The sequence below is a fragment of the Colossoma macropomum genome, unplaced genomic scaffold (assembly GCF_904425465.1).
Source record: "Colossoma macropomum unplaced genomic scaffold, Colossoma_macropomum, whole genome shotgun sequence".
Taxonomy (NCBI): Eukaryota; Metazoa; Chordata; class Actinopteri; order Characiformes; family Serrasalmidae; genus Colossoma; species Colossoma macropomum.
Genome location: NW_023494799.1, coordinates 20,247,323 through 20,264,102, shown reverse-complemented (window position 1 = coordinate 20,264,102; position 16,780 = coordinate 20,247,323). Strand labels below are relative to the sequence as shown.

At 37.7% G+C, this 16,780-nt stretch overlaps 2 protein-coding genes across 2 annotated transcripts in view; one reads left to right on the top strand and one right to left on the bottom strand.

Annotated features, from left to right (window-relative positions):
• Positions 1-1,263: 1,263 nt before the first annotated feature.
• On the top strand, positions 1,264-7,356 carry dbx1a (developing brain homeobox 1a). The gene is made up of 4 exons (XM_036586831.1): positions 1,264-1,474; positions 2,743-2,844; positions 5,064-5,266; positions 6,200-7,356. The coding sequence occupies exons 1-4, from the start codon at positions 1,264-1,266 to the stop codon at positions 6,443-6,445; spliced, it is 762 nt and encodes a 253-aa protein (XP_036442724.1). The 3' UTR covers positions 6,446-7,356.
• Positions 7,357-9,535: 2,179 nt separating this feature from the next.
• Positions 9,536-16,780, bottom strand: part of nav2a (neuron navigator 2a) — a 343,940-nt gene continuing 336,695 nt past the window's right edge. The window contains exons 34-37 of the mRNA XM_036587379.1: positions 13,830-14,026; positions 13,521-13,639; positions 13,209-13,409; positions 9,536-12,608 (exon numbers count right to left, since the gene is read on the bottom strand). Of these exons, the coding sequence (XP_036443272.1) occupies positions 12,483-12,608; positions 13,209-13,409; positions 13,521-13,639; positions 13,830-14,026 (643 nt within the window). The 3' untranslated portion in view covers positions 9,536-12,482. The remainder of the gene's footprint in view (positions 12,609-13,208; positions 13,410-13,520; positions 13,640-13,829; positions 14,027-16,780) is intronic.

Genomic DNA, 16,780 nt, shown 5'->3' with positions numbered 1-16,780 from the left:
CCTGAAATCACTGATATATTCATTCGAATGAAAACTAATCCGAAAAATGTATCTTATTCTGGTGGTTTAGAGAAGAATGTGTGGAACCCACAGTGAGGAGAATGTCTAATGTCAGTGAAACAATTATGTTATTGCTGTTCATTTTCTTTAAAAAATAAATACCAGCAAGAAATACAGCTGATTATTAGTTGTATGAATCTAATGCTGCAGTTATAAAGTATAAACAAATAAAGCTTCAGAAACACCAGGTTTAAACTGCATTAATATACAAACTATTAACCCAGCAGATAAACAAATGATGACTACATTCTGTTCATTCTACTGTCCCTTTATATTAAAATAATAATTTATTAGATTATGGGGTTTACAGACCTAAAATGACAGCTTAGGCAGGTGCCACAAAAAGTGTTCTGAGAGTCATAGGAGAGCCACTTTTGGTTCCCTAAAGGACCAAAATGGGATTTGTGAGTGTGAAGAACCTTCACTGTAAAGGAACCTTTACATTATGTGGAGATCCCTGAAAATGTAAGTTCTAAAAGCGTAATTTCTAAAAATATAAACTCCTTAATAAATAAATAAAAATAAATAAATAAATGTGCAAAAAGTGTCTCTCTAAAGAACCTTCCATTGAAAGGTTCTATAAGGTACCAAAAGTGGTTCTTCTATGGGATCCTGATTTTTTATTCTATTTAAAAAAAATATTAATTTATTTATAAATCTTTTTTTAAAGAGTGCAATATGCTTTTAATTATATTATTGTATAAATATAATTATATGCCCACCAACACAAGTACAATACTACTACTACCACTACTTATAGTAATAATAATAATAATAATAATAATAGTTTAAAAATGTATATCTGTATTAATATATATTATCTCTAATATTAGACTTTAATAGGTGATAAAAAGAACGCAGGGTTAATGATGCTCTTCTCTGAGTGAATTAAGGGTAAAACTGGATTAATCTTTTTAATCTTTTTTAAATTAAACTCTTCAGTGAGGCTGCAGCACAAAATAAAGAGAAACAGAATAAATAAACTCAACTCGACACGTTTATCACACTCACTCCGCATGCAAACGAGCCCGTATGTAAATAGAGTCCCCGCCTCCTTTGTTGTAAGCCGTCCAATGAGACTCGTGCTACTAGCTAGCCAATCCGGAGAGAGAGTGCGCGGTATAAAGGACGCGGGCTCTCGAGCTTTCCTCTGTGTCTCCGCGCGCTGCTCGTGCTGCTCTTTTGGTTCTGTCTATGACCACGATGATGATGATGATGATGATGAAGACTCCGCCCCCTCCTCCTCTCGCCCCGCCCCCACCGCGCAGGTCCGGGTTTCGCGTGGAAGAGCTGCTGCTGCCGCGAGCCCCGCCCACCCCGCCCGTGCTCACCAAAACCCACCAACCAGGAGCGCCAGAGGACCTGAAGTTCGGAGTTAGAGCCATCCTCGCGCACACGCCCAGGACAGGTAAGAGCGCGAGAGAGCTCACCTCAGCTGATTTTATATGTTATAACATGTTCTGTCCTAAGGTATTTTGTATGGGTTTCAAATTAACAGTTGTTGTATGATGCTTTATAACAGCGTTATGAATGTTCTCTGTAGTTTAAGAACACTTAAAATGCATTATTCAGTGCTTATGCATGTCATATGGAGCCTCTATAATTCTAATAACATTAATAATAATAATATCTTTAATTATACACTCTTAACAAATATGTTTCTTCGAGGGTTCTTAAGTAAAGGAAATGGTTCAGTTTAGGAACATGAATTTTAAATAGAACCAATTGCATGCTTGAATGGTTCTTTGCATGGTGAAATAGTTCTTTGGATTGATGGAGAATATGCTGTATGGTTCTATATAGAATCTTTTTTTAAAATGGTCCTGTATAGCACCAAAACGGGTCCTATTGTATACAAACGTTGTATATTAACATTGTAACAATAGAGAACACATTCTCCATCAAACTGAAGAACCATTTCACCATGCAAAGCATTTAAGCAAGCAAAAGTGTTCATGGTTCTATATAGAACCACTGTCTTTACTAAAAACTCTTGAAAAAAAAAACATTTTTAAGAGTGTACTGTAACCATTATCTCATTTTATTATCCGTGCAAAGAACCATTTAAGCATGAAATGGTTCAATATAGAACTTACGGTGTTCTAGATAGAAATGTTACCTTTACTAAAGAACCATCATAGCTCAGCTAAGAGTGTTTTACAGACAGACGATAAAGCTCAACAGTAACAGAAGACTATTAATTTAAAATCATAAGACAATAACAGAGTTTTAACGAAGTGCTGCATTAAAGAGCTGCGCTTTCAGATGTTTATTAAAAGTAAGCTCTGAGCTTGACTGTCTAATAAAAGGTGAACTGAGCTCCACAGTTCAGAAGCAGAATAACAGAAAGAGTCTCTCCATGTTTTCTGTATTTTACGAAAGGTGTTTGCAGAAGGTCAGTATCTGCAGATCTAAGATCATAAACAGACACACATTCAGGAGCTTTAAGGTCGTTTAGAGCTTTAAAAACCAGCAGCAGAGCTTTAAAATCTCTCCTAAAAGATCCAGGTGGTCAGTGCAGTGTGTAAACGGGGGTGGTATGAGCTCTCTGTGTTGGTGTTGTGAGGATCTGTGCTGCTGCGTTTTGTACGAGTTGTAGAGGATAGATTGTTTTCTCCAGTAAGAAGATCATTACAGTGATCGACACTGCTGAACAAATGCGTTTCTGTTTGTGTTCTGTAGCTCCGGGCCCCCCTGCCGTCTGCTCGTTCCACCCCAAAGCTTTTCCTGCTCCGTATTATGATGGATCTTTCTACCCTTTCATCCGCTCCGCTTACTTCCCTGGTGAGTTTATATTTCTGTATTTTATATTCTGTTTTATGTGGAACATGCTTTGGTTTTACTAATACAATTCTATATAGTACCAACAGATTAAAATGATTTTTAACAATAACAGAACACTACTTGCTGCTGCAAAGAACCTTTTTTGAAATATACAGTATCAAACAGAGTTCCGGTACTTTTATAAGATAAAGAAATCTTTTAAAAAAGATGGTTCTTCAAAGGTTCTTTAGTAAATAAATCTTTGTCATCTTCTTCATCTTTTTCTTTAACAGTCTGTCAGTATTAGACCACTGAGCGAACTCTGTTAAAGCCCTCCTGAACACTCATTAACCCACCAGCAGTGTAGCATTAGCATTGTCCAAAACAAGCCTTGCTAATTTTAGCATGGATGCTGCTTTATATCCGTGAACCTTCACCAATTACAGCGTGACCAAACCACCCACCAAACCACCCACTGAAACTCCCACCCTCAGCCGGAAAACAGTGACTTTTAACAGGCCGAGCGGGGCATGTAGCAGTCATGCGCTAATTTCCCCCATTAGCATCCATTGACTGGGTTCAGCACTCCTGCAAGACCACATGGGGTGGAGGTGGTGCTCAGAGAAGAGCGATATCAGTGGGTTTAATAAAGTAATGACTAGCGTAAATGAATAACTATATATTATAAAGTCCATAATCAAGCTAACCAGCAAAACGATTTGTTGTTTTTAACTTTAAAACAGCATGTAACCTCGCTACCTTAAAATTAAAAGCCAACTGAACCACTAATCGTAAGTTAACAGAGCAGTTATCAGCTCTTCCATTCTGTTAACTATTTATTTGAGTACAATTATATTAAAATTTTAAAGTAGGCAGTTTAGCTAAACAGCTAAACTTAGTCTGATTAGTAAAAATGGTAAGGAACGTGTTCTGATTGGTCTAAAGTGACCAAATTTTATGTATGAACATCTAACAGTGCCTATTTGAGTTTTTATTATGTAATCACAATCAAATTGTGGAGTGTCTAATATTCAGGTAAGCAAAAAACTAATATGATAAATTAAGTGATAATGGTTTGATCTGTTTGAAATTTGTCTTCAAATTTGTGCTTAGAGGTAATAAAAGATATTTCACATAGTCTTCACATAGTGCAAAAGTTTAGGCACCCCTGGTCACTCGTTATTTAATTGCAAATAAGTTAACATGTCCTCTAAAGTCCATAAACCTAAACATACAGCTCATTTCTGCAAACCGTAGCACAATTTGTTCTTATTTACCAGAAATAATAAACATAAAATGGTCTGAAATTTTTGCACAGGCCACATTTTATGTTTTGTTTTAAATTCAGCAACACAGAGCATTTACTTTCACATTAAAAATCAACAAAAACAGGTCACTTGACCAACGTTTACTGTCTGTGTGCGAAAGCCATTAAACGGTGTATTTTACAGTGCAGCTGCTGAGACAGCGAGCTGCAGAGGAGTATGTGAAGCAGTGCTGAAGGATGTGATTGTTTTCTGCGAGCACGCTTTAGTTTGGCTCTTTTCTAAGCTGTGAGTGAGCTGAAGAAAAGGTCTTTTCTGCTGCAAGCTGCATTCAACCCCAAATAATAAAGTTGCGACTCTTTTCAGACTGGCTGCTCTCAATAGGCTCAATGGCTTTTCGTGTTCATTTAATGAAAATGATTTGAGGGCAGGAGAGAGAGAGAGAGAGAGAGAGAGAGAGAGAGAGAGAGAGAGAGAGAGAAAGAAGAGCCCAGGCCCCTGGTCATTGAGTATTCAGGCATGCAGTTGTGTTTAGTTTCAAAGTGTAAATCTCTCTTTGTGGCTGTAATATATGGCTTTAGCTGCCTGTCCGCAGTCTTTTCTTTGCCAGTTCATTACTACACAATTAGAGTTCACACTGTATTAACTCGTGTGTGTGCTGCAGTGGAAGCCTCCTTTCCATCCCAATGCAGCCAATGTGCTAATTAGTCACCTCAGGCCATTTCTCTCAACGCCACAGCCATTTTATACTGTATAAATTGAATATAATGATATTAATTATAAAGAAATCTTCGTCCACACCACTTTGCATTCTCCCATGGAAATGGGAAAAGTAGCACTTCTGTTAGCCCTTTGGTAACGCAGTGTTAACTTTTAGCCCTCTCAGAGAACACAAAACTTCTTTCACTCGGGCTCTTATTCACATAAATGTGAATAATCAGGTTTTATTTACCGTTCTTTTCTGCTTCTCCACAGCCTCTTCATCCATGGTGCCCATTCCCGGGACATTCTCATGGCCCCTGGCCTCCAGAGGGAAGCCCAGAAGAGGGATGCTCCGGAGGGCCGTGTTTTCGGACGTCCAGCGGAAAGCTCTGGAAAAAATGTTCCAGAAACAGAAATACATCAGCAAACCGGACAGGAAGAAGCTTGCCGCCAAACTGGGCCTTAAAGACTCACAGGTAAATATGACTATTCTCATTTCTAACAGTGTAGAAGGCTTAACTGTATGTATATGATGATCTTCCTCCTATACAATATTTGATATATACAGTACGTACTTGTTTAAACATCTATTTGACCAAAAATATACACATTCACAATACAAAAAGGGGGTTAATACAATCTTATTTATGCTGAAATATATATTTATATTTGACAGAGATTATGCATTAATTGCTTACTTATATGCCTATATGAGCATGAAAATAGACATTTGTGATGCAAATAAAGCTAATAAAGCTGGTTCATAACGAATTAATCAGTGTGTGTGCCAGTACAATTTATTTTTATTCATTAATTTATTCAGTGATCTTTTAAAAAAAGGAAAAATACATTTATCTGAAGAAAAAAGATCTTCTTCAAGGGTTAGTAAGAGTTAGAACCATGAGTTCTACATAGAATCATTTGCATGCTTGAAGGATTTTTTGCATAATTAAATGGTTCCTTAGATTGATGAAGAATGTGTTATATATAGTTTTATATAGAAGCCTTTTGAAAACGGTTCTATATAGCACCAAAAAGGGTTCTGTGATTGTTATTGACATCATACTAATAGAATAATCTTTTTGCTATATAGAACACATTCTCCATCAATCTGGAGAACCATTTCATTATGCAAAGAGCCCTTTAAGCATGCATCCTATATCCTATGTGTACTCATATAGCAGGTGGAGAACCAATATATTATTGTCAAATGTTAATTATTCATACTGGCTGATTCAGCATATGTATTAATGTTCAGATTTAATGGTAAAATGCTGATTGAATGGGAAAACAAACATACTGTGCTAAACTCAAACCCTCCACAAGTCTGCTTTAGTTCATAATACAGTTCTGAAACAAACACGAACACTGAAGCAGGGTGATTTTAACCTTTCTTATCTTCTCCACAGGTCAAAATCTGGTTCCAGAACAGGAGAATGAAGTGGAGGAACTCGAAGGAGAGAGAGTTGCTGTCTGCTGGAGGCTGCAGAGAGCAAACCCTGCCCACAAAGACCAACCCGCACCCGGACCTGAGCGACGTGGGGAAGAAGTCTTCAGAGGAGGAGGATGAAGGCGAGCCCAACGTTGTGTCTCCGTCTCATTTCAGGAAACACTCAGATTTTTCAGCGTCAGATGAAGAAATAATGGTCTCATAGAAGCTCCCACAGTTTTTATGAGACTAAAGTGACTGTAAACGCAAAGCACAAACGCAGCTAATGCGGTCAATAAAGGAAGTCGAGGCTGAAGTTGGCTTGTTGTTCGAACTTTCCGTTCCACCTTAAATGGTGCAGCGGTTACATGTATTGGTATACATGACATATAGCAGATACAGGTAACTGGGGCACCAACTTAGGTGGAACGGAAAGGTCGGATAAGAAGCCAACGTCTTGCATTTGAAGTTGTTCTAGCATTTTCCTAGCTGCTGAACCATTGAAGGTTAGACGGAAAATTCAAACAAGAATCGGGCGAATACGAAAGCAACTTTAGCTTTATCGACACAAAGCCTTGCACGGCGGACATGTTAGGCCAAACTACGCCCTGTTCTAGAAAATATAGTGATTTATCTATTGAATTTAAGTGATTCTAACTCAGTTTTCTCATTTTCTCTCAGACTTTAGTCTTCATCCTGTGTTCTCGTGCAACTTCAGTTGGCAGGCCATGTTAGCACGCTAGCTAAGCCAGCATTAGCACTATAGTCATATCCTAGCTCGCACTGTTTGGCAGATATCTTCATAACATTTATCTTGTATGTAATAAGAAAACGTCGTTTGTTGTGTTCTAGATAATAACACTACAGTGGTAGCTAACGTTTTCATTTTGGTGCTAACTTCAAAACTCCACTAGCTAGCCAGCTAGTTAGGTTTCCAAGGAGGCCATGCCCATATCTGAAGTAGTGAGCAATGTTTTAGTTAAAACCACCTAAATTCAGGATACTAAGGCGATTAATGTAGAAATCTGAGTTAAAATGGCTAAAACCATCTACAAATGATCATATTTATGGCCCACATCCAGGCCATAATTGTGCATCTCTGTAATTAGACCACTATGAACATTCACATGAATGTATTTTCCAGCGGTTGTTTGTACTAGGCTTTAGGATCTTATGATTTTTGCTGTGTTGCACAGCGTTTTTCGGAACTGTACAGTATTTTGTACAAATATTTTTGTATGGATATTTTATACCAAGAATATTGAGTTACATACGGTTATATTTCACATAGATATTTTTATTAAAAGTTGTAGACTTACGTATAATTTATACGAATCTGTGTCTCGTTGTATGCATATTTGTAAAAAAAGTGCAAATAAATTGTGAAAAGAATTAACACTTGTTTGCAATTATTGCAATGGCATTCACAAACTGTTATTATCCCTGTGCTTTTACACGAAAGATATTTTGAAAGATTTAAGAAAGGCCACCAAATATCAATTACAGACTATTGCAATGAAACACATTCACAATCCGACCACTCTAAATGTCCACTAAACAACAGAATTTACATTTATATGTTTTTTTTAATATATTTTCCAAGTCTATTATGTATTATAACTATTATGGAACATGAACGACACTAAAGCTACTCAAAATGTCCACTTCTCAGATTAGGTGAAGATCGTATTGTAGTAAAATCTCAGATCATGTTATTCTGGGTTAGATGATACTGGATTAAGTTTGATGATAATAGAACAGTACTGACATGCAGAGAGCAGTTAAAACTCTTTAAATAGGCACTAAACCCATTGAATAACATTACATCAGATACTTGTTCTGAACCCAATAAATAAATAAATAAAAATATATATATATATATGTATATATATATATATAAAAAAAAATAAGGCGGCACGGTGGCGCAGTGGGTAACGGTGGCGCAGTGGGTAGCGCTGTCGCCTCACAGCAAGAATGGCCTGGGTTCGATTCCCAGGTGGGTGACCAGGGTCATTTCTGTGTGGAGTTTTCCTGTTCTCCCTGTGTCTGCGTGGGTTTCCTCCCACAGTCCAAAAACATGCAGTCAGGCTAATTGGACATGCTGAATTGAATTGCCCCTAGGTGTGTGTGTGACTGTGTATGTCTGTCTGCCCTGCGATGGACTGGCGACCTGTCCAGGGCGTATCCTGCCTTCCGCCCAATGACAGCTGGGATAGGCTCCAGCACCCCACCGCGACCCAGAAGGATAAGCGGTTTAGATGATGTATGTATATATATATGTGTGTGTGTGTACTTAAGAGTGAGTGCTCAGTTACATTTTTGCTATTCATAATTAGTTATTAATTCTTTTTTGTGTTTTTTTTTTTCGTTTTGTTGTCAATAACATTTTTAAGACGTTCCGCTGCAGTTCTATAAGTTACACATTAGTAATTTGACCTGATACTTTTGTACTTTTGATCAAGTTGTTATATTTCGTGGTACTTTTACTTGTGTCATCATTTTACCCAAGTATCAATACTTTTATTTGAGTATTGACGTAGACTACTCTACCCACCTCTGTACACACACATACACGTGTATAGAGCTCACACCATGGAACTGAGTTTTCCTTGCTTTTTTAAAAATAAAATGATTTACATCTGTTACATCAGTTTCAAAACATACCCATCACATCCCAGTTCATTTTTTTTATTATTCTATTTTTCTGCAATTAGTGTTTATTTTTACGGTGTTTAGTGTTTATTTACTGTCTACTTAATTCACACATTTCCTGTTTACTGTCTATTTAACGTTATTGCTACACCACGGGGTCTGAGAGTAACGCAGTTTCAATACTCTATATGTCCTGTGCATATTGTAGTATTGACAATAAAGCTGACTTGACTTGATACAGCCTGTTTTGAATTGTCACAAAAGTCAATGCATTTACATATATCTGCCTAACCAGCCCTCCCCACCCACACTGAAGTTTAAAGGACTGTTTTAGCCAGTCTGATCTTTGAATGAGACACAAAACAGAACAGCCAATCAGAACAGAACTCATTTACATATATCAGTCTTAAAGGTACAGTAACAAAACCAGTCTTGACTGGATTCCCCAAAAGATTCTTAGTGTTTACATCATCTTAACTAGTGGCGAGATTGTTTAGTGTGGTGCTCACTCTACTATTTAGACCTCAGGGGAAGAATATAAAATGCAAGAAAAATGTAGGATATGGGCCCTTGAAAATAACACCACTGCAGCTATTCAAATACGAATGAGGATCAAATGAATTATTTATGCTTGTTCGTAATGATTTAATTATAACAAGAACCATTCATAAATAATCATTAGTTTTATTGAATTGTAAATAATTTAAGACTGGTACAGTGATCAGTATATCCTTGAGAGGCATCATCATCATCACCATCGTCCTGTCAGAGATTTTTATCAGCGAACACCTGTTTAGATGAAAAAGACACTGTACACAAAATACCCATCTCCACGCACTGTTATAAACATGTAGTAAAAAGAGTATTCATCAAAATGCAGCTGTATTCAGATATGTTATTATATGTACACAGCAAAATACACATTCAATAACACAACTCGGATCCATTCAGAGATTAACTCGACACGTACAGAATCTGTGCTTGCAATGACTTATAGCAATCATCATAATTCAGAAAAAAAAATCATAGGCACATATCCTAGAGTTATTCACAGACTATTTACACATTGTACATTCAATATATATAGATTTATATGTTTATGTATATTGGCAGTGCTTAAAGTGTCTAGATAGCTACAGTATTTGGCTTCCGTTTGAAATCCAGGATGATGTTGCATAGGATTGACGACTTTAAACACCCAAAAACGCTGAAACAGAGTGGAAGCGATGTGGCCATAATATTGGAAACGCACCAAGGCAAAGTTAGCAATGATACTGGAGAGGATTCAAAATGAAAAAATCACAACTGACTCCTGATATCTGCTAATAATCGAGTAAATAATCGAGTGAATAATCACGCAGCCACTTTCCATATTCAAAATTAATCTTCAGTACCTGTTCTTATGATTACAGTCCTACAAAAGCAGCAGTGATATGGCATTGAGTGGCTGTTACACAGTAATTTTCCATCCTTCACATTTGAACTCAAAGGCCAAAGTAAAGGCCCTGGAGGTCAATGAGGTATAAACTCACAAAACCAAATAAAACTCCCACCATTTCGTTCTCAGCACCGTGTGCTTTTAATACCAAATACATCTCGAAGCACCAAAGAAAGAAGGGCCCAACCGGTATATCATTCATCAAGATTGTTGAAAAATGCTGTTGATATTTATATTGTATATTTACATTTGCTTGATATTGGCACTAATATTTACATTATTGGCTGGTTTTACATTGCAATGAATGACAGCTCAGCTTTCTTTATTTTTTGAGCATTTTAATGCTTTCATCTTAATTAAAATAACAAAAAATATGCATTCAAACCTACCTTTAAACTTGATCACTTTCAGGTTAAAAGATCAGATGCAATAAGAGCTAATTAACAGAAACCAACGAAATGCTGGGAAGCTCCACCAACAATATTTACAGGCTTTTTATAATTTTTGTTAATTTAATGTTTGAGTTTAAGAAAACTAGCAATCATTTTAGTCAGTAAAGCACTGTTTTAGCTGTTTACATTTTGATAATATCCACTGATATTATCATTTAGCAGAAGGTTTAGCTCCTTAAAATTGGTATCGGTGATGTTCGTATCGGTTGAGCCCCCAAAAAAGCCTCACGTCTTCCCACACAGACTGTTGTTGTGCTAATGCTTGCTAGTGACGTCACTGTTTTCCAGCCTCAGTGATGCCAATGTTAAGGTCTACGATGTTAAAAAAGGTGACTTTAATGTCCACTGACTGTTCGATATGACAACATAATAAAGCCACTATAAAGGCTGTTTCAGTCCGGCAGGCTGAAAAAACAGCAGAACCCTGTTACAGTTCAATGAAGAGTTCAGTATAAAAACATTTATAAACACAGTGCCTTTTGGGTTTACGTTACAAAACAGATTTAAGGCACCAGGGTCGATTCAGCACCAAAAAAACAAAAAACAGCCAGAGTGATGCGAATGTGGGAGTGCTACAGCGAACAAGTGTGCAAAGGAGACCTGCCTCGTTGATGAAAGAGTAAATTATTCAGCGCTGGTGCAAGAAAAAGCAGATCCAGGATAGATATGAGATCATTAAAATAAATTATCCGCTATCTTTGAATAGCAAAAAGACACAACGGTAGTTTTGTTGACGTAAAATTACACAAAAAGCTTGTTTCGTGGGCCGAACATCTTGTTTGGTCCAAAATTAGGCTTCTAAAATCTGTCCAGAACGTCTTGCTATTGCATTGAAGATATGCGACGATGGCCAGCATCACAATAAACAAACTTTGTGGCACAGTAGTGGAGTTTATATGTGTGTAATCTGTCCACCAGTCTTTTTTCTGAATGTAGTTCCCAAATCTCACCAGCAGGGGGCACAGCATCCTTCATAGCACCATTTTCTCTGCGGAAGTTTCTCTCAGAATGCTAAAAATTATCATTTGGTGGAAGTAAATGTCAAATTTGCACATTTATCTCCCTTTAATCCAAATGTAGTGAATCAGCTCAGACATGTTTGGTGTCTGAAGTTTGCCTTTTGAGTTTTAGCAGTGGAGCTACGAGGCTAATGTAGGTAAATAATCCAAGCAGCCATTATTAGCATGATGCTAACAGCATGACTAAATCATTGCACACTCAGATTGTGTGGAGTTGTTCGGTATCTCTAATAGACTTGATGTGGTTTCTGACAGTGTTCAGTACACTGTTATCTGTGAACACAGACTAAAATGCATAAAAAATCAAGTTTGGGCTAGCCTCTGCTACATTTTGTTGCAAAGCTAAGCTAAAAGTCTTTTCTAAATTAGATTTTTTTTTGCTGAAATCTTTCTTGAAAGTCAGGATAAAAAGAAGCTGAGAGAAGAAGTTGTGAAGTAATGCTCCTGGGAACAGTGTTGTCGCTGTTTGTGCTGTTTTAAAATCTGTATGCTTCATGAGTGGAGGCTTGAAGATGAGCTGAATTATGGGTAGTGCAGTATTTGTTTGTTTTTTCCATTTTTCAGAGGATGGAGCCACTTTTCTCTGGACAGGTTTCCAGCACCCATGCAGAGAGATGAATCTGAAAGCAGCTGCCTGAGCTGGAGGGAAAAACGTTCACCGAAACGTCAGTGCTGAGTAAAATGAAAAGGCAAAGTGGAGCATCACAGCGTGGACTCCAGCGAGGAGTCGAGGATGTCGTCATGGTGACCATTGCTGTTGGAGTCGCTGTCGTAACTCTGTGGGCTGGAGCAGTTTGCCGCCTCCTTCAGCCGCATCAGCATGTTCATCTGTGTGGAGAGAGGTGAGGAGTAATAGGTTATACTGACTTTGCAGTGAATCCAGAGAAAAACAGGAGACAACAAAACGATCAATCAATGGGATTAGTTATTAATCTCAGTGCTGTGGAGCTCTGCTAATACCTGAGTAGACTGACTGTGTTGCTGAGCTCTTTTGAGAGTTGATCAAACTAATAATCACCCTCAGTTGTAAAAATGTTTGCGAGTGATAAGTTTAGCATCAGCGTTATAATGGACTCCTGCTTGGGGGATTGTGGGAGCAGCTGAAGCAGGCGGTGAGAGAGAAAAAACTGAGAATGTTTGGAACTTCTTTTAAATGATAAGCAAAATTTTTTTTAACAGAAGAATTACAGGAAGAACAGTGAGGAACCATTTGAATTATTAAAAAAAAAAATAGAAAAAAAACCTCTGTGTGTTTTTATTTATGTGTGTTTAATGTTTTTATGTATTTAAATGGGATACCATCACTACTTGCTTTTTATATAGAAATATATACACCCCTAATTTATTTACTTACAATTACTTATTAGATATAGAAACCCATTATGTAATATGTATGTGTGTGTGTGTGTGTGTGTATGTGGTTCTCACCAGTGGATCAGCATCACTGTCACTCTGAGTGTTTTGTTTACTGGCTCCCTCTCTCGAGGAGGAGTATCCATCGAACCCCACATCCTCTGGGCGGAGCTGCAGTAAAGCTGGCCAATCAGGCTGCATGGGGTTCGACCCCCAAGGAAATGTTTCCATCACCCAGCGGGCGGGGTCTTCCCATGGTGCTCTGCGTCCGTACAGCTGGGAGACAGAAACGCACTGCTTTAACACTGACCGGACTCACACTGGAAAAACTCTAATTCACCTCCCTCCCTCTCCCACTGTGTGAGCTGACGGCGTGTGATCTGGTACCTGCAGTCCCTCTCTGACGGCCTCCAGCAGGTACGGTATGATGGAGTAGTTCCACAAGTCAGTGAACCAAACCCGCGACCCGTCTACGTCCATGGGGCAGGACAGGAACAGCCGAGGACCTGCAGGACACATCGGGACAGCACAGTTTTAAAAAATATATCACTGCATCCAAAACAAACACAATAATCCATATAATCAAACAATAAATACAGAATCTCTCAACAGTACTTTTACATTATTTACAAACATGGTGTGAGTCTTTGGGTCTGTTCAGAGTTTAAAGGGTTAATCTGCTGTTGTTTTTCTCACCGATGGTGACGTCCGAGGAGCTGTGTGTTTCCAGAAAGCGGTTGAGGTGGAGCCAGACACGTGCGATCCACTCGATAATCTTCACCAGCTCCGGACTCCGACTCCGGCTGCTGATCTCTGTCTCTATCAGCTTCCTGCGCAGGAAACGACCCAGAAAGCCCTTCACCGGCTCTGTGTGGTTCGCACACAGCACCCACCTGCACACACACAACACACAACAAACACCATGTTACTGCCATACACAAGACTTCAGTATGAAGATACCAAAATACAGCACCTGTTATCTGTAATACAGACAAGATTTACTCTATTGATCCCTGAAGGGACGTGTAATCAGTTCAGAGTATGTATAAGGTGTATATAGGGTACACAGTATTCATGGTATAAACGCATGTACTATCTCAAATACATTAAGATATAATGAAAATAAATATTTCATAAGCATAAATTTATAAAACATAAAAGTAAAGCAGTCAGTTACATGTGAGTTAATGACACGATGCTCATTTTTTGTTTTGGCATCCATTAACTATTCAAAAAACATTGAGGAAACATGCTTCATATAGAAAAAGACTTCTAAGATGGGCAAAATAAATAAATAAAAAATTCAGTATCTTCAAAATAACTGATTAAAATGCATGTACTTTTTCTGTTTTAATGTAATCTCTGTGTTTATGTTGATTTCATATGATTTCCAACAAAATCTTTTATTTAATTAGCATTAAAATATTAAATGGTGCAACAAGAAATACTGTATTTTGCATGCAACTTCGATACATGTCACAAGACGTACATTATTAGGGTTCAAGCACGCAGTGCATAGAACCCTATTGTTTTTGCTCGGATTTTTCTTCTTCTTATTATTATTATTAGGTTTCAAGCATGCAATGCATTGAAACCTATTGTAATTGTCAAGATTTTTCTTCATATTCCTTTTCTTCCCTGAAACGGAACACACAGCCCAAACCGTAAGTCCTAGAGACTTGAAACTTGGTCAATAGGTAGTAGTCCCTCCCGCTACTCAGGCGCAAGGAATCAGCCCAGTCGGCCACAAGGGGCCACTATAGCGCAGGTCAACGCGTTTGAGTCTATAACTCCTAAACCAGATTTTTGCCAGACAAGCCATATTTTTTTCCTGGTTCCTTGGGTCCAAACAAACAACTTTGCCATTTGGACCATTTAGCTCCGCCCACTTAGATTTTGAGCTAATTTGCATAATATGCAAAACCTACTTTTGCGAACTAGTCCTACAATTTTTGCCCAATCCTCATGTTTTTGGTGTCAAAAAATTCAGAAGAGCCGGAGGGTCAATAATCAAAAACATTTTGACTTTTCTAAACATCATGGCTGTCATATGCAAATGAACCCTTCTGGATAAATTCAAAATAATTCAGAATTAATTTAAAATTCTGTAACTCGACAACCCTTCAGCCAAAAAATTTCAAACTTGACAGACACATTTGGGAGAAGATTCTGAGGTAGCCATTCGATTTTTGTGCGCATATGTAATTAGGGGGTGGAGTTAATGCTACATGGCTGTTTCTCAGCATCTGTACATGCGATCAGGCTGAAACTTTGCAGATACCATCTGTTGGCCAGACTATAAGTGAATCCATAAGGACAATTTGATTCATTGAAGCACATGGTCGCCATCGGCCAATAAGCATTTAGCAGGCTTTTGACAGGCTTACCATTGAACAATCATCTTGAAACTTGAATGATCTCTACATATAGCCACTTTCTAACAAACAGTCAAGTTTCAAAAGATTTGACCACTGGGGGGCGCTATTCGTAAAAATTAACATATTATTACATATTATTACTATTTTATTACAATTTTGCTTGAAATTCCTTGTTTATCATATGTAGTACATTATTACAAACAATTTTGCCAATACATGTTTATTACAAAACTGCAGTTTTTTTAATCGGTAACTGTTTAAAAAGCCTACTTTTCGAACTAGTCCCTGGATTTTGATCCAATCTTTTCGAACTTGGTCTGGAAAAATTCTTTGGCATGTGTAGGTAAATAATTATCAAAAACATGTTGACTTTTCTACTCAGGGTCGTATGGATCAATCAGTTAATTACTGCGACCATGGCATTGTTAGCTTAATTAGCTATAACTCAACAGTCATTGGTCAGATCATGTCCAACCTTTAAGGCTATTTACATATTTGGACTTTAATGGTGTATGCCAATTTTGGTCCAGATTGGCCTTTAGGGGGCGCTTTAGCACTCAAAAACACAAAAATCAATTAAAATGCTATTACAATGTTATTACAAGGTCGACAGATAAACAAATGGTGCCATACGACTCAGGTCACTCACATGAACAACTTTGTAAGTACATGTTCTGTCACAAATTGTACTGTTTGTCTGGTATTTTGGCTTATTAATTAGAAGATTACATTATACGAAGGCTTATTATACAAAGGTCAAAAGGTCAATCTGACCAAAACTTGGTAAACATCTTTGGATATGGTCCCTGATCAAGAATCACACCATATTGTGGCCTTTTCACTATTTCTGACCCACTTTCACTGAGCTCATACTTTACTTTAGTCCTATGTTTCTATTTTTCACCTTTCTCAACTTTACTCATATTTTTGCCTGTAACTTTTGATCAGAGTGAGATAGAGACAAAATTCTTTTTTCTGCTGATTCCTTGGGACTGAACAAGTGCACCCCCACTCAATTTTTGCCCCACCCCCTTAGTTTTTGAGCTAATTTGCATAATGTGAAAAACCTATTCTTGCGAACTAGTCTCTGGATTTTTTGCCAATTTTCATCAAATTAGTACCATACGATTCAGAAGACACTGATCCTCAATAATTATCAAAAACATGTTTACTTTTCCACTCAGTATATTGAGGATCAATCAATTAATTACTGCAAACATGGGATTGCTAGCTTGATTTGCTATAACTCAACAGTCATTGGTCAGATCA

Bases quoted from the DNA above. Each gene is read 5' to 3' on its own strand.
- dbx1a (XM_036586831.1), top strand. From the start codon at position 1,264: ATGATGATGATGATGATGATGAAGACTCCGCCCCCTCCTCCTCTCGCC. The intron at 1,475-2,742 runs GCGCGAGAGAGC...TGTGTTCTGTAG, and splicing joins CACGCCCAGGACAGGTAAGA to CTCCGGGCCCCCCTGCCGTC. The intron at 2,845-5,063 runs GTGAGTTTATAT...GCTTCTCCACAG, and splicing joins CCGCTCCGCTTACTTCCCTG to CCTCTTCATCCATGGTGCCC.